Consider the following 17,385-nt stretch of genomic DNA (forward strand, 5'->3'; position numbering starts at 1 on the left):
CGGGGTTTTCGGCAGTGTGAATTCTTATTTTGAGAATGTTTGATTAAGGTGAGATAATGAGCAACAATATCGAAAAATATAATTTATTAATATTCTAATTCAATTATATAATACTGTATATTGTCTAAGAACCTTTTTTAATTTCGTTTGGCATTGTCCATCCAACTTAACCTGTAGCATTTATATCTTATTTCTCGATTTTTATATCTGAGCAAGATCTGAAGGTTTCTTGTGGTCCACATCCAAGGGCACCGACAGTAGAGGTGCACCAGCCCCAGTTGTTTCCTGAAAAAATTAAATTGGTACAAAATTCACAAAACTAAGCATTTTGAATATTATTATATTAGTGTAAAAATCTCACCAGCTGTATAATGCCATCTCAAGACACATCTTTCACAGGTTAAATCTTCAGGTAGTTTCACCATGTTGTAAACGTATTGGTCGGTTGAGGAAACGCCGTATCTAGGACTTCCATTTTCCAATTTCAATGCCTGGAAACAATCTTCCCCGCTTTCTGGTTTGGTGGGATCGTCCAGTACACAAATGCTGCAATATTATAATATAATCATTATGCTGATACAATTAATCCAATGTCGAAATTGGCGGATGCGCTATTTTAATATCAGTTCAGATAATAAGAGCGCATCTGCCAGATACTTGTAATATTTGCAATAAGTCAACAAATTTTTTACCTGTATGTGAAATGACCTTTGTGGTTAGATGTGAGAAGAATAGTTACATTAACAACTTCTCCCATCTTGTAAGTTCTTACAGGACCAAACTTCCCATACAATCCGGTATTCTCATTGTCCTGGGGGTGGGCTGCATCGTAAGGGTCACCACACACGCCACATTTTCCGTCGAAAGTGTCCCATTGTGTCTAGAAAAATTTTCAAATAAATAAAGAGTACCAGAATGTGGGGTGTTGCCAGAACAGTTGAATGATCAGTAGAAGTTGCCAATAATACAATAGTTTCGACTTTCGTCGAAAAGATTACAGCACTTTAAGAGGTTCTATATTCAATTTCAGCAGGTTTCGGATTGTAGCCAATGGTGTGACTTTTCGATAAATTTTTTTATGTGGAAATTCATTGAAAAAATCATTCCACCTCGGAAAGTAAATAACATGTTCATTACATTCCTTCTTCAGTGAAAAACTTTTCCTATCTTTTTTCCGTTTGACGAATACAAATATTTCAGACTTTCTAAGATGACGAACTGATTGAATTTAATCAAAATGAAACGAAGAAGTACCTATTGATATGAAGAACATTTCAAATAAAATATAGTGCATGGACAATCAAATGAAAGGCTTCCTTTTCGTCTCTGAGAGGGTATTCATTCGTTGTGACTATTTTTTCATCAAAATTTACTGCGAAATATGAAATGTGTATTTCACATAATGTATGATTTTCGACTTACTATGCAAACTGAAAAACATAAGACAATGAGAAGAAACTAAATCTTACTTACCGAATATCCTCCACAGAAGTTCTGGTTATCGTTGTAGTTAGGTACAACTTTGTCGTTGTCAATTGTGTAATATTTCCATAAAGAACTCCTGTTTGGGGGTTCAAGCATCATCCCATGCCCCAAAACCTCCCTCAAGGATACTGCACAAATGAGTAAAATAATGTTTCTGAAGCCTTTCGACATTTCGAATTTCAAAAATATTCACAAATTTCTTGAACCAAATGCTGTTAATGATAATTTGCCTGTCGTGGTAGTTCACCTGGTTTATATACATTTTCCTAGCGAAATCTATAGATAATCGAACTATTTTATCAGGAATCTCGAAAAACCTACAAGTACGTTTTTGTTTATGTACCGATATCGATAAGACTCAACCCATCCACTAACTAATTTCTTCTTCCCCAATTTTTCATAACATGATGCGTGAGTTATGGCGGAATTTCCATAACAATCGTTTTTTGCGAAATCTATGCTGATTTATATTTGGGGATTATCTCCTGATTGTCGCAGATTTCGTTTAATCTCAGACGGATTATGTTTCTCTATGGGGTCAGTGCGCTTTATCGTATGAACACATAACTTTATCGAGACAGTTATCACACCTTCTTTTTTTCAACATTATCGATGACTCCAATATCCAAATGAAAGTACAATTCATTCCGACTGTATTGTTAACAAAAAACCAACATTGCATGAAAATTTATCGTTCATCATTATCTTGCCATATCGACTATCTGATGCTATATCAGATAACTACCTCCGCAAAAATACTTTTACTTGGTTTCTTCAATCAATTGCTCCTAGGTGGGGACCCACCACCTTGTATGAAAACTTCCTTCATTGTTCCAATTCTTAAGAAGAATTGTCCGGCAAATGTTGCGTCCAGCTATCGACCGATCACAATGACGCCATGCCTTACAAAGATCCTTGAAAGAATGGTTAAAGAACGGATAGAAAAGACCATCGAGGAGCGGTTGAGTGGAGCCCTCACTTTCGGTTTTCGGAGGGGTAGATCCATCACTGACTGTCACACTCTTCTAACAGGCCACATATATCGAGCATTTAATAAGAGGCAGATCACTGTGGTTGTATTTCTTGACATCTCAAACGCATATGACTGTGTTGACCTTGGCATCCTTTGGCGGGACTTGATAAATATCGGGATTCCCCGGAACTTTTGCAATTTGATATATCAGTTATATCGTCATAGATCGGTTGAGATCACGGGAGCTTCTGGTGTGGAGTACAGAAAAAGTGTTGCCAATGGACTTATTCAGGGTTCACCTTTGAGTCCCCTACTTTTTCTACTGTATTCATTGTGTCCTGCCAACTTGCTGACACGTTGTATTTTGCTCCTACAGTATGCAGATGATTTTGCCTTACTCTGCTCGGGGAGTGATATCGACCAGATTGTAGACATGATTAACGCATGTTTGTCCGGTTTGGATGACTGGCTGAGGTCCCGCAATCTCAGAATCAATACCCAGAAGTCTGCGGCTACCATCTTCACTAAAAGTGTTATTCCTCTTAATATGAGTACTATTACTCTTGACTCACAACCCATTGAATGGAAGTCTCAGGTTAAGTATCTGGGGGTGACATTTGACCAAAAGCTTAAGTGGGGTAAACACATAGATCACATGTGTGATAGGGCGATATCCCAAGCAAAAATAATTAAAAGCCTATGTCGACCCTCCTGGGGATCTCATCCCACGACGCTCCTGAACGTTTATAGGGCACTTGTAAGACCACACTTGGACTTCGGGGGGATTTTGTATGGTAGGTGTGCCAAGGCGCAGTTGATAAAGTTAGATAGAGTGCAGTTTTCGGTCATTCGAACTGCGCTTGGACTGATGAAATCCTCACCAACTAATATTATATTGGCCGAAAGTGGTGAACTTCCCCTCCAATCAAGGAGACTATGGCTGGCTATGAAATACATATCTAAGATTTTTAGATTTGCTAACCACCCGTTACTGCAAGTATTGGGTGATCCAAGTGAACTGGATAGTCTGTGGTTCAACGGCACAATTCCTAGCTACATAGAAGCTTGTAAGATTTTAGAAAATCAAAAAGATCTGATCTGGAATGCCCAAACTCTCCCTTACTTTCTGACGGAGATCAACGTAAGAGCTATGAAGGTGGAGATGTATAAAACTGATCTAAAAAAGGAATCTATCGATAATTTAGGTTTATTTAGGAAGATTCTAGCAGACAGATTCGGTGGATATGTGGACATTTACACTGATGCTTCCAAGTCACGGGACCCTGACTCGGTGGGATATGGGGTGTGGATCCCATCTCGCTCTGTCAAGATTTGTGGCAGACTGCCAGATCATTGGTCGGTTTATACAGCCGAAACTTATGCAATTTACAGAGCTGTTCAGTATATTATGGACCGGAGCCTCACCAGGACGGTGATAGTTTCGGATGCCCTAGGTGTGCTCAACAAATTGAAACATGGAAACATTAACGCCAACATCGACATAGTAACGGTGAATACTCTAATTTTGCTGGGGAGGGCAAGATCTTTGGGGCTGAGGATTGCTCTGATGTGGATACCTAGCCACTCATATATAGCACATAACGATATAGCGGATTTACTGGCAAATCGAGGAAGACTACTGCAGGGACAATCCCAACTGAGAGGGGATCCAAGAGAGCTATGGCCGGCTTTGAAAAGCCGACTCTGGGATGAATGGACAGAGAGGTTCAGAGAGATTGGAATGACCAAGGGCAGACAGTACTCTTCGGTGGTGAGACCTTCCTCATATCGTAGGGAAACCTGGTTTAAGGTTTTGAATACCCCTAGGGTGAATATCACAACATTTGTCCGGATTAGGTCGGGGCATTGTCTGACCCCAGCGCATTTGGCAAGGATTGGTGTCATCGACTCCCCTCTATGTAGCTGTGGCGAGTTGGGTGACTTGCCACACATTCTCTTTTCTTGTGGCGATAATTCCTCCAATTGTGACAACTTATATCAGAGTTTGCTTGCCCTGGGGATAACAGCTCCCCTTAATTTGTGTGAAGTGTTCTACTCGACTAGGCCCGAGGTGATGAGCTTGTTGTTGGAATTTTTACATTGTTCGCGTATTAGACTTTGATGACAGTGTTGATTTTGAGCTAGTTTAGTTGTAGTTTCAGCACTCTTTATATAATCCAGTTCCTTGTCCCGACATATCCACATTCCTCTAAGTGTGCTAACTTGTGTTACTCCAAGGGAATGAGCATAGATACAATGTTTGAAGCCTAACACTGAGTTTGTCACTGTTATATTATAGCAACGTCCTCGCAGCCTGAGATAGAGCCATTCTAGACTCCTGCACCCCTGGGAATCAGGCTGTTTGATCGTACCTACCACGTGGAGGTTGGAAGCATAGCCTACCGGCTGTTCCATGGTTTCTTGCCCGCTTAATATGGGGGAACGCATTTAGGAGGACAGGAACTAACAAGAAGAAGAAGAAGAAGAATTATCTTGCCATATGAAACTTGCATCTCAAAAGTAAAAAACATAATGAAACCATTCGAATAAAATAGTAGGTTTTCAGTGTTACCATTTTTTATTATTCAAACTTTATTATATTCCTTTTTCTTATCATCAGAGCAAGTATCACAAGCAGTCATTTAAATTCTTGAGTATGCTCCTGGCTAACCTGGCTTTTACCGTATATTATTTCTTATAATTTCACATTCAATATATGTGATTCGAGCTCCACAAGGGATGAGTGCATTTATTTAAATTTTTTTGGGAAAATACTTCTTCAATATTTCGATTCTGTAGCTTTCAATACGATTTCTATTGATATTCAAGATGAATAGGCTTTTTTCGAATTGTGAAATAGTTAACGAAAGGTCTCCGATATCAGAAAAAAAAATTGATTTAATCGAAAACGCAATCATTCGGAAATTCCTTTTTCTTTGTTTTCATTCCGATTTCGAGTGTTTTGGAATAAAATTCATCATGATTCCGACAAAATCTGGATGAGAACATGCAACTGTTATGGACCACTTCAAACGCTAATTGTTTTTTAATTGAGAATTCGATAAAAAGATTGCAACCGCTGTGATCTTGTATCGATAGTTCTATTTGAACGGCATTGATAAAATTTCCGAATAGAACAGACCTGAATATCATACAGGACATGGAAAACATCTACGATTGTTTTATTGAATACCCTCTAAAATGTGTGAAATTGTTCCTTCAGAATCAAAATCAAGGCTTTGAGTCGCATTTTACTGAGAGTGGTATTCGATAAAACGTATCGATGAACGACTATTCGATGAATTAATGAAATATCAGTTGCTTCTCGATCCTCTGTGCAATGAGTTTAAAAACACAAACTGGACTTTTCACACTGCCATTGCCGAGCCATATGATGTCCAATTACACATTGAGATGAACATTTTCAAGAGGCAACGATTTAACCTCTGTCTCTGTCAAATTCGCCAACATAGTGATCATTTGAACTTCAGGCATTTCGTTATATGCGTCTAAAAAACCAAAAGCTTCATAGAAAAGTAAGGGAAAATAATAGGTTCTTTCGTTTGCATAAAAAGTGTAGCACGATTTCAGTATTCGTTTGCTGATTGAATTTACACCAGTGTAGAGGAGGTGTAGTTTATCTACATCTCCTTTTGACTATGTGTAGATAAATTACATTTCCTCTACACTCGAATCGAGTGTAGAAAAGTGCTACACTTTTTATGCAAACGAAAGGACCTAATATTCACATATGAACTTGTTGTCATGGCATGCTTTGAGGGTAGCCAGAATGTAGCAAGAAAATCCCTTTTGGAAATTATTCCGTTTGCGCACAACTTTTAATGTCATTGAGTATGATTGTAACCCCGTAATATTTCCGTATCGGTTTTTCAATGCTATTATCGAAAACTATTCGTTTTTCTATCATCGAAAATCTCGGTCTATGTCACATTTATGTATATCTGATGATCTAAAACATTGAACGTCCAGATAAGTGATAGCATTTGTGTTATTGATCACAACAAATCAAGTCTCACGGCAGATTGAATGAAAGAGCTTAAGTTGAAGGATTATTGCGAATTTTTATCACAAGATCTACGAATATCACTTTTGCGAATTAGGTTACGTCATTATGATTTTCAGAAAAAGTCTACACTATTTATTGGGATTAGATCCTAAAGCTTCGTATCCAAACTTATGATATTGATTATCACATCTGGACAATCTCATTTAAACTTTTTGGTGGGGCCAAATTTTGAGATTGGGTAATAATTGAGTAACAGTGGTTTTTCTGATGAAACTTTGTTTCATCTTTCGGGATATCTCAATTGCCAAAATATAAGTGGAAAGAGCAGACAGAAATCAGATTTTTTTTTTATTGGGACACCATTTCGTTCTCAAAAATTTGGAATTTTATAACTGAACTGAATTTTCATCAATAGTTCAATAGTTATTTTTGAACAATATAGAGACAGAGCACACAGACATGCAGGAATCTTTGCTACTCTGAATGTTAAGAAGGCTGTGGCACTACCAAAAATTAACAACTCTTTCTCATTACATACTATTTGGCATTAGAATTGAGTATGGCATCAGTAACCTATATACATCGACGTTTTCAGTGTACGAAAAAACCTCAGATTTTCATAGGTGGGATCTTAGAATACATAGGTAATATAGAAAATTTTCCACTACAATATTTTACAACTCGAAGCAGAAAGTCCAAAGGTAATTAAGTTCGAATAAATTCGGATGGGATGATTAGTATCCTTCATAATTTCACGATACACGCTTTTCAGCGTTAATTAAATCGGTTGGTTACGATTGAACGGTTAACCATAATTGAAATTTTATACCTCATTGCTGTCATTGAGAATCAAAAAGAATTTTTAATGGGAATGAAGGAGAAAGCCGAACTGAATATTATTTTCAGTTGAAAAATGTTCAAACACCAAGAACTTCCTGACAGAAGAATGAATTATGTCAACATACAGAAAGCCGTTCAGGGTGAGTTCAAAAATGAAAGATGGATATTCAGATATTTGAATGTTTGGTATGGAAATATAGGTTTTCGAACACGCTGAATCCATTGCGAGCAATTTCGAAAGCCTATCTCCCTTCGTTCAGATTTTCATCTTGGAAATGGCATTTTTCAAAAATTGCAATTTTCAATCTGCGATATCTCTTGTTATATTCGTCTGATCCAATTGGGATTTCCGGTTATATAATCAGCGTTGCCTAGGCTTCCACCATAGCAAAAAAACTCGATTTCGAAAATCTCGATTTTTTGGGTAAAAAATGAGCAAGGGTTAGACCCCCTTAAAATGGCCTATTTGCTACTCTGTCTGAAAATCAGGATGTTCTATTACTCTCCTAGGATATGGAGTGCATAGAATTTGTTTTGAAGATTCTAGAACACTAAGCAGTTGATGATTCAATAGAGAATTGCTTTCCAGAGAGCTCTTCGGAGTCAACTCGAAAATGAAAAGTGGAAAAACAAAAAAAATTATTTTCTACTAAACACTGCCAGATATTCGGAATTTTGGTAGGGAAATATAGGTTTTAGGACACGCTGAATCCATTGCGGGCAATTTCGAAAGCCTATCTCCCTTCGTTTAGATTTTCATCCTGGAAATGGCATTTTCCAAAAATTGCAATTTTCAATCTGCGATATCTCCTCTCATATTCGTCTGATCCAATTGGGATTTACAGTTATATAATCAGCGTTGCCTAGGCTTCCACCGTAGCATAAAAACTCGATTTTGAAAATCTCGATTTTTTGGGTCAAAAATGAGCAAGGGGTTAGACTCCCCTAAAATGACCTAATTGCTACTCTGTCTGAAAATTAGGATGTTCCATAACTATCCTAGGATATGGAGTGCATAGAATTTGTTTTGAAGATTCTAGAAAACCAAACAGTTGATGATTCAATAGAGAATTGCACTCCAGACAGCTCTTCGAAGTCAACTCGAAAATGAAAAGTGGAAAAACAAAAAAAAATATTTTCTACTAAACAGTGCCAGATATTCGGAATTTTGGTAGGGAAATATAGGTTTTAGGACACGTTGAATCCATTGCGGGCAATTTCGAAAGCCTATCTCCCTTCGTTTAGATTTTCATCCTGGAAATGGCATTTTCCAAAAATTGCAATTTTCAATCTGCGATATCTCCTCTCATATTCGTCTGATCCAATTGGGATTTCCGGTTATATAATCAGCGTTGCCTAGGCTTCCACCACAGCACAAAAACTCGATTTCGAAAATCTTGATTTTTTTGGTCGAAAATGAGCAAGGGGTTAGACCCCCCTAAAATGACCTATTTGCTACTCTGTCTGAAAATCAGGATGTTCGGTTACTATCCTAGGATATGGAGTGCAAAGAATTTGTTTCGAAGATTCTAGAAAACCAAACAGTTGATGATTCAATAGAGAATTGCACTCCAGAGGGCTCTTCGAAGTCAACTCGAAAATGAAAAGTGAAAAAACAAAAAAAATTATTTTCTCCTTAACAGGGTCAGATATTGGAAAGTTTGATATGAAAATATAGGTTTTCGAACACGCTGAATCTATTGCAAGCAATTTCGAAAGCCTACCTCCGTTCGTTTAGATTTTCATCTTGGAAACGGCATTTTTCAAAAATTACAATTTTCGATCTGCGATATCTCCTGTTATATTCGTCTGATCTAATTGGGATTTAAAGTTATATAATCAGCTTTGCCTAGGATTCCACCCTAGCACAAAAATTCGATTTCGAAAATCTCGATTTTCGAATTAAAAAATGTTACACAAACTAGTAGGTACTAATGTCGATATGAAATAGTAAATAGTAAAGAATCTTTTGTCTAAGGTGGGGAGAACATTCATCTCACTTTGATTACTATAATGCAAATAGGTATCTTACAGGATAATGTACGAAAAAACATCATTCCTTGTTTATATGTTATATGCTAGGTTGTTTGAGCTCTGGGGACATCGCATTTCTTATGATACTGGATACTGGCTTGCCTTACTCGGTGTTATTCAATGGCATTAATTTCTTTATAATGAGAAGCGGGGAGAAATGAATTTTCTACCAGACACCAACCTACATCGGTGATCAGTCAGTTGAAGCTATTGTTCGAGTACCTTTAAGGATGTGGAAAATTGCGATCTTCACGTGTTTGGTTTGTTTCCTGCATCTTGGTGCTACAGTTGAAGTGAACACCTGCAACAACGGAGAAAGTGAGTTGGGTCGAAAAGCAATCCATCAATTTCAATGTGAATTATAGGCCCACTCCAATTTCTGATACGCGGAAAATAGTAATATTTTAACGACCATGTCGAAAGGTTTAGTCGTAAAATTTTTCCATTATTCCCACCGATAATAATCATTTTATAGGTATCATTCGTTCTTTGATCTCGTCAGAATGCATGCGGATAGCATTCTTCAGCGTAATTAGACAAGAGCATTCTATTGATGCAGATGTAAACACTTTTGATGTAACCACAAACTTGTTCAAATTTATTTGAATTTGGTGTAAAATTATATTGTTGTTATTTTAGTTTTTCAAGAATTTTTGAATGTTTATTATATGTTTTCAGGGAAAAAAATTTCAGGGCGTTTCATAAGAGCACAATTTAAAACTTTTCTGCTGGAATTTTCACCTGATCAATTAAAAGGAAACTCAATGAATGAATCTCGGAATGAATGAATTTTGATTTAAAATGACAGCGCAGTCCTTCAATCATAACAACTAGAATGAAAATATACTCAAGAAGAGTACAACACGATGACATTTAATCTACCTCCACAGACAACGAGAACTGGTTTGTACTTGACATTGATAAACGAACCATCAATTCATACATTTCCTCAATTATTTCGTTTATGTGTACTTGTATTAATTACCACAATTTTAAAAATCCACAACACCAAAAATAGATTAAGCTTAACTGAGAGTCGTGAAGATGTTCAGTGTTTATTTTCAGCTGTAAACATTGAAAAGGTTGCAAGTCACAACATTAGAGGTCGATTGCCTAACATATTCCAAATAATGCGTTTTTGCGTTTTCAATTTGAAATACACTATTAGTGATCAGGACGATGGACAAAATCCTAGTGTATCCTGAGAATCTGAAAGATAACGGAAATTTATGGTTCAAACTTTCAAACGATTCCTGCTGATAACGAATTTTGATGAACGGTCGTTATTGATGATAAAAATCGATTGTGATATGAGGTGTCCTCTATGTTTGAATGGGCGTATTTTGTGATTATTGAGTAGGGAAAACTGTAAAAGGAAACAATGAAGTTAGGCTACCATATTTACCAATGAATTACGTATAAGTATGGAAGATTGGAATGAAAAATATTTTCGCAACCGATTGGATTGGATTATGCCGGGAAGAATCTTTCCATCAGTATAGGAAAAATATAAATGTTATTTTTGTTCACATCTCTGTCAACACATCATTATATTAATTCCCCAGACACTTGAAGCATTGATAAATGGTCAAAACTATAAATAGTGCCCACACCTATAATTTGTACTCTTATTCATTAGATATGGTTTTTTGTGTGAAGAAATAGTTGGTATTCAATACAGACTAGTAGTTGGTCAATTTCACCATCGCCTAGTATATTATCGATTTTTCAAAAATCATTCAATGGTTCTTAGAATGATAATGAATTTCTCCATGTACTTTGATTTGTTTCATTTTAGGAAGCACTCTTCTTAGACGGTACAATGATAATTTGTTATTTTGCCAATATACATTTTACAGAATGTATATTGTATATTTAACTCGTGAATGTGTATTTCAGTCCATGAGATATACAAAATATTCAGAAAAATAACTACATTTCATATCCTTCTCGGTGCAAAGTAACACTCTTTTCTCTTTCACTTTTATTGTAATTTTTCTAATACACCGATTGTCGCTTATTCAATATCTCAACTCAAAGTAGAAAGTCATGTACATAATATTACTCAACAACATATCGTAAGAAGATTCAACAATTAGTTTGATTTGCAGTTATGAGAAATAATAGTGTCAATAAGATTCTAATAAATACAGGGCGAGTCTTTGACTCGTACAAATATATTTGCAGTAGATTCTTGATGTCAAAATAAACACTTTTTTTCTTTACCAGTTTTTTCGAATCGGCTCGGTTTGAAAGATAGAGGCTGTTGAAAAACCATAAAAATTGTTATTTTTAGTTCTATCTCACAAACGGTTCTATCGAATGAAATGAATTTCGGAATATAGTTTTGAATCTTTTTCGAATCCAAGATTATCACCCACGTCTTCCAGTTTTTTCATTATGAACATTAAGTACCATGGAAATACCAAAAATTCAGAGAACCAACTCTTGAAACGAATTTGGATGCAATCTAAATGAATATTTGAAAGTTTTGTAACTTTTGCAGAAAAAATGTTTCATCAATTTTTGGCTTGGCCATGATTAGTGGATCAAAACTAATGAAATGATGTGATTGATAATCCATAATTGCACCAAGGGACTGAATGAATGATTTCCACTAATTATAAGCTTTTTACTGGAATACTATCTACATGTGTTTAACTATCACAATAACTTCCTATGTCTAACTAAAGAATCTGGTAAAAAACTCATCATTAGTGAAAATTAAGAAATTTAGTTCTATAGCTTAAAAAATAATGTAATTTCAATCAAATGACCTGACTAGAAATTAACAAACAAAAAATGCCCATTCCGTATTGAGACTTCGAACTGGAGTCTACCAAAAAAAAGTCGTAAAAATTAATTTTGCTCTACACTTGATCTGATGGATCTTTCGGATCCCATGTTTCCTACCAGGATTGCCAATTGTAAACAGCAATGTGTTGAGAATTAACTACGTAAGAAAACTGTCGAATTTTAAAATTAATTATTGTAATTAAAATATGAGTGTCATAAGAGTACTTGTATAAATTGAGTTTTAATGGATTCATAAATATTCTTATGATTATTCTCGGATCAAGCTTACTGAATAATCGCAAAATAACAATGTATCAACAGGTTCGAATCAAATGACAGGAAATGAGTATATTAGAATTATTAGGCTTCTGATGATTTGTAAATTTGCAAGTTTTTAATAGTGTTTTTTTTCAGAGGGCTTAGATGCGATCCAGCAGGAAATAAAAATTGGTCGCTGCAAAAAAGCTCCATGCAGGCTCAGAAAGGGTACAGTAATTCCTGCTGAATTCAAATTCACTCCTTGTAAGTTGATACACTTGTTGGCTTTCTTTTGAATTTGATCAATTAAATTCAATGAAGTGAACCAAACACATACATTAGCAATCTTTTGCTTCAATTGCAACCAAACTTTTTTTTAAAACTTATACCTATAGAAGTCTCTTCACTACCTGTTCTGTCAAAACTTTGTTGGCTAAATCGTTAGCTGAAATATTTGTCGTTTATTTTTCCAGAATGCAATGTTTTCGAAGTCTCTTCACTACCTGTTCTGTCGAAACTTTGTTGGCTAAATCGTTAGCTGAAATATTTGTCGTTTATTTTTCCAGAATGCAATGTTTTCGATGGATATTATTAATTATATTTTGATGGAATCTTCATACTAATCAGGCCATGAAGGCAACAAACAATAGAAAATTATTTTTTTTTCATTTAAATTCTCGAAGCGTTTCCTAGTTTCAATCGAAAATTCATGCTCTACTGAATGTATGAGAATTTAATTGTGTTCGATTCTGTCCAGTATCGGCATGAGAAGCGATGAAGAATATCAATGAATATTTAATTTTTTTCCGGTAGGTATAATTCCATAGATACGACCTTCAGATAGCATTTCGATTGAAGAGATTGTAATTGTATAAGTGTTGAGACTCATTAGTTGACTCCGTTCAGAAAATATTCAAGAAAGTTAAATGAGTCCAATTCCCTACGATACCTGCTCTTTATTCTTCACTCAAGATTACCCTTAATTTGAAATTACAGATATACATTGTATAGTAAAATCACAGACAGAAACTCATCTTTATTAAGTTCGAAAGAAGTGTGTTTTTGTTCAATTTTTTTATTTTTCTGGTAATGGAAGCCACAGACATTCATGTGGAACATATATTCATCCAAATGAACTTTAAAAATGAATTACATCAAGAAGATTTTGAATAGCTGAAGTTGTATGCATATGAGCAGATTCAATATCCATATTTTTCCAATTTAATTTGGATAACTGCGGAAATATTAATGGTCTTTATCAAAAGTGGTCGACCTTAAAATTAACTAAGCCCGTATTGCATTCGAAACTACTCCGATACTTCTCAGAAGGTCTGAGACATCTATTGAATCATTTTTAACAAAAGTTGTTTTTTAAAAACGTTGGAAAAATTGCCCGAGTCGAATCCTCTTCCATACTCTGAATAAGAGAGAGAGAGAAATAGCTTTTCAAAATTTAAAAACATTGTGGTTATGACGAGTTGGTCAACAGGGCCGTCTTTAGCCTAATATAGGCCCTGAGTATTGAGAGGCCCTATGCATATGGTACTATATACCTTATCCTTACATGTTGTACGTTGTACGTATTACAGATTTGTAGCCATTGTTTATCGTTTACTGTTATTTCCTTTCAGCTTTCGACACTCCAACGCTAATCAATCGAGTAACTGCCAAAATAGTTGGTATACCGTTTCCCTTCATTGGTGTGGATGGCACTGATGCCTGTAAAACTATTTATAAGGAGGATGGAAAGACCCTAGCCGGATGTCCTCTGAAAAAAGGAGAAACATATATGTTCAAGAACCAGTTCGACGTTTTGAGTATCTACCCCACGGTAATTGTAGTTTTTTTTTCGTGAATTTTTTTCTCAAAGAGGACATTTGGAAAATAGTAAAAAAAATTAATAATAGCTCTGAAATACCCACAATTTAAATTCTTTTATTTTTTGAGTAGGTATAATGATCCTTACGAAATGTTATAAAAATATTGGAACGAGGAACTTATAGGAACTGTATAGCATGTAGAGAACCGCTACTATATAGAGTGAATCTATATTTCCTCTTCACTTTTCTCTTCCTCAATGGATATATTCCTCTCTGTATGTCATGACGTTTAAGTAGAACTCGGAACATCTTTCGTTTTCTTATATTTTTGTACTTTTGCAACCTTGTTTAGAGTTCACTGAGTGCTCAGTCTTTAGCTGTCAAAAAGTTTGTTTCAGTTGACGAATAATTCAATTTTTCAGATAAAACTGGAGGTACACTGGGGACTTGAGGGCAATTCTGGAGCACATGTCGTTTGTTTCGAAGTACCTGCCAGAATAACCAACTGATATCCGAGTTGATCAAATCATACATTAGATTAGATATAGTTATAAGAGCTTCTGAATGATTACTTGCAGTATATGTTGGAGATATAGTAAAAGCCTTTTTTATTGTTCCCACTTTTTTTGATACCTTAAGGTGGATATTTCAATTGTCTTATCCATCTGACCTCTTTATGAAAACAAAACTGGGATTATCCAGATTTTTATTATTTATTTTCGTGATCATGATCATAACTTTTGAAATGGAGCATGGAAAAATCACAATCTCTGATACTCCGGAAAATTAAAAAGAACCTATCTTACTATAAGTATATCCATTCACCGTAAATGATTTTTCTAACGAAATATTGTGAGATATTGTGTATGGAAAAATTATCAGTCATCCATTAATCGTAATTTTCAAATAAAAAATTTGACATTGAAGGGATTCTTCGAGTGTGGAGGGCTAATTATCAGTAATAAAAATATAATTAGTTCATTGAGGAAAATTTAAAGCATGTCAGTGTTTTGGATTGGATTATAATACTTCATACAAGACTTTTGAAAAACAGACGCAATTTTTTTCGCTTTGTAATCTTTGGACACGAGTATAGAAATTATTTAACAATAATATGTTTTTAATTGTGCATCCAATGATGTGTTTTCCTTCAAGATCGTTATATCTTGAATGGAGTGCAAAAAAGATAATGTACTTAGAGGTTCTTGAAAAGGATAATAAATAATTATTCGGAAAAAACACTGCAGTTCACCAATCCGCAATTAGATTTGAATGTTAGTACAATGGATTATTTTTAGCGCTATCGATCATTAAATAGATACTTTGTATTCGATAAAATCTGAGATGTGCTTCGATTTTCATTTCCTAGTGAGCTGACAGCGATTTAAGCTTATTTTGTGCAAGAATTCGATGAAAACATGCAGACGCGGAAAACAATCCTGTTTTTACATTCGGGCATAGTTTTGATCTTGTTACCTGTGCTCATTAGTGGACAGTACGACCCTGAAGATATTCCATACGATGATTGTGGAGGTGAGTGAAAAAAATTTCGAACCACAAATTATCTTTTGAACTTGTCGCATGCTTATTCGGAAGTTCTAGAATAGGAGCTTGAAAAATCACATAGAAAGACGAAGAGTGAGGTAGCTATGTAAAAATAAAAATTACTTTTACAGGGAGTGACGATCAGATGGCAAGTGTAAGACTTACTGGATGCGAGGAAGATGATATTTGCAAAATTAAGATGGGAGACGTTCTCACCTTGAAAGTGAAGTGGAAGACAAGTGAGTCAACATATAATTTATCGGAAAAATGGCTACCTATAGTTTAATTTTTGAGACATTCATTCGGGTGGCATTCATATAGGTATTAGGTAATATATTTTCGAGAATAAAATGCACCTTCAGATACATTTATGCATGTACTGCATATTGAAATTTTTCCTGAACTATTTTTGTTCATTTTGGTTTTCCTCCACTTAAATAGCCTATATTTCGTCTGTAAATCTGTCAACTACACAACTAAATAATGAGAGGAGGTTCTAAATGAATTATAAAGTGATATCTACGTGATTCTAGCAAAAAGAATTCCTCCCATTGAAAATGTCATTTCTTTTCTTTATCATTTTTCGTCTTCCTAAGATTAACTAGATAAGATTACTTGACAACTCATATCTCGAGGAAATGAGATGCAATCTATAATGCATAGCTCATTCGTCATCTGATGAGAGATGTTTTCTAGAAAAATGATTTCCAGAATATTCCAGATATTTGCGATTCATCTAGAGCCCCTTGAAATTAGGGCCTAAAAATAGTATTTTCTTTTCATCTTAGAATACGGTCATACGAAAATCACTGAATTTGGTACACCGCTATTTTAGAGAGAGAGAGAGAGAAAATTTATTGCTATAGCAAATGGCTAACGACTTGCGTCTTACTGCCAGTATTAGGTACACTTCATTGTATATTACAATTCATTCTGAATCTTAATACAATTATACACTGTTTAGTAAAAAAAAAAAAAAATTCATATATTATATGCATATAAACTACAGCTATTTTATTATACGCGGAATCTCATGGTGCAAGCTATTTTTGTGATAGAGCCCATAAAGACACTTTTTGCTACGCTACAATGTCTTTGGAACCACTGAACATTAACACTGAGTATTTGAATTCTAGAAATTTGATTGAAGATTGAATACATTTCGAGATCTCTTTTTTTCAGATCAGGCTGTAATAGTGAAATTACAGGGCAAACTTGAGGTGCAATTTTTCCTTGGATTCAAGAAAGAAGTTGAAGTGTCACCGATAGATGCTTGCCAATATTTGAAATGCCCGTTGTCGAAAAATACTCAAATTGAGTATGTAGCCAATTTCACTGTGCCCACAGAAGGTATTTTACCGGTAAGTTGTCAAAATGGAAAAAAATTACATAATGGTCAATCTCAAACTGAAGATTTTAATCGTATTTTTTTTTTCTAGGGCGAAGGAAGAATATGGTGGAAAGGATATGAAGAATCTGAAGATAATCCATTATTGTGCCTCAATTTCCTTGTTAAAATACAGAGCTAGATCGATTTTTAATTGTTCTTTCATTGAATATCAGTTCCTTCAATTGGTGTACTTGTTATAAAAAACGAGTTGACTCTG

The 17,385-nt window shown here is 35.1% G+C and overlaps 4 protein-coding genes across 4 annotated transcripts; 3 read left to right on the forward strand and 1 right to left on the reverse strand.

The window, feature by feature from the left end:
- Positions 1-69: 69 nt before the first annotated feature.
- Positions 70-1,717, reverse strand: LOC123307450. The gene is made up of 4 exons (XM_044889772.1): positions 1,474-1,717; positions 693-880; positions 362-546; positions 70-285 (listed from the first exon to the last, which is right to left on the reverse strand). Exons 1-4 carry the CDS (start codon positions 1,654-1,656, stop codon positions 188-190), a joined length of 654 nt encoding a protein of 217 aa, XP_044745707.1. The 5' UTR covers positions 1,657-1,717; the 3' UTR covers positions 70-187.
- A 1,174-nt stretch (positions 1,718-2,891) lies between these two features.
- LOC123307183 lies at positions 2,892-4,315 on the forward strand. The gene is made up of 2 exons (XM_044889400.1): positions 2,892-4,229; positions 4,286-4,315. Exons 1-2 carry the CDS (start codon positions 2,892-2,894, stop codon positions 4,313-4,315), a joined length of 1,368 nt encoding a protein of 455 aa, XP_044745335.1.
- A 5,186-nt stretch (positions 4,316-9,501) lies between these two features.
- On the forward strand, positions 9,502-14,849 carry LOC123307362 (NPC intracellular cholesterol transporter 2). Its single transcript, XM_044889645.1, has 4 exons — positions 9,502-9,677; positions 12,570-12,677; positions 14,045-14,244; positions 14,656-14,849. The coding sequence occupies exons 1-4, from the start codon at positions 9,590-9,592 to the stop codon at positions 14,740-14,742; spliced, it is 483 nt and encodes a 160-aa protein (XP_044745580.1). The 5' UTR covers positions 9,502-9,589; the 3' UTR covers positions 14,743-14,849.
- Positions 14,850-15,537: 688 nt separating this feature from the next.
- Positions 15,538-17,319, forward strand: LOC123307369 (mite group 2 allergen Lep d 2-like). The gene is made up of 4 exons (XM_044889653.1): positions 15,538-15,766; positions 15,910-16,017; positions 16,961-17,139; positions 17,218-17,319. The coding sequence occupies exons 1-4, from the start codon at positions 15,652-15,654 to the stop codon at positions 17,305-17,307; spliced, it is 492 nt and encodes a 163-aa protein (XP_044745588.1). The 5' UTR covers positions 15,538-15,651; the 3' UTR covers positions 17,308-17,319.
- Positions 17,320-17,385: the final 66 nt, after the last annotated feature.

The sequence above is a fragment of the Coccinella septempunctata genome, chromosome 2 (assembly GCF_907165205.1).
Source record: "Coccinella septempunctata chromosome 2, icCocSept1.1, whole genome shotgun sequence".
NCBI classification, from domain to species: domain Eukaryota; kingdom Metazoa; phylum Arthropoda; class Insecta; order Coleoptera; family Coccinellidae; genus Coccinella; species Coccinella septempunctata.

What these genes read in the sequence shown, in the direction of transcription:
- LOC123307183 (XM_044889400.1), top strand. Translation starts at nt 2,892, where the DNA reads ATGATTAACGCATGTTTGTCCGGTTTGGATGACTGGCTGAGGTCCCGC. An exon ending in GCAGACAGTACTCTTCGGTG is followed by an intron (nt 4,230 to 4,285) that starts GTGAGACCTTCC and finishes GAATACCCCTAG; the next exon opens with GGTGAATATCACAACATTTG.
- LOC123307369 (XM_044889653.1), top strand. Translation starts at nt 15,652, where the DNA reads ATGCAGACGCGGAAAACAATCCTGTTTTTACATTCGGGCATAGTTTTG. An exon ending in TCCATACGATGATTGTGGAG is followed by an intron (nt 15,767 to 15,909) that starts GTGAGTGAAAAA and finishes TTACTTTTACAG; the next exon opens with GGAGTGACGATCAGATGGCA. An exon ending in GAAAGTGAAGTGGAAGACAA is followed by an intron (nt 16,018 to 16,960) that starts GTGAGTCAACAT and finishes TCTTTTTTTCAG; the next exon opens with ATCAGGCTGTAATAGTGAAA.
- LOC123307362 (XM_044889645.1), top strand. Translation starts at nt 9,590, where the DNA reads ATGTGGAAAATTGCGATCTTCACGTGTTTGGTTTGTTTCCTGCATCTT. An exon ending in TGAATTCAAATTCACTCCTT is followed by an intron (nt 12,678 to 14,044) that starts GTAAGTTGATAC and finishes ATTTCCTTTCAG; the next exon opens with CTTTCGACACTCCAACGCTA. An exon ending in TTTTGAGTATCTACCCCACG is followed by an intron (nt 14,245 to 14,655) that starts GTAATTGTAGTT and finishes TCAATTTTTCAG; the next exon opens with ATAAAACTGGAGGTACACTG.
- LOC123307450 (XM_044889772.1), bottom strand. Translation starts at nt 1,656, where the DNA reads ATGTCGAAAGGCTTCAGAAACATTATTTTACTCATTTGTGCAGTATCC. An exon ending in ACTTCTGTGGAGGATATTCG is followed by an intron (nt 881 to 1,473) that starts GTAAGTAAGATT and finishes AAATTTTTCTAG; the next exon opens with ACACAATGGGACACTTTCGA. An exon ending in GAGATGGCATTATACAGCTG is followed by an intron (nt 286 to 361) that starts GTGAGATTTTTA and finishes TAATTTTTTCAG; the next exon opens with GAAACAACTGGGGCTGGTGC.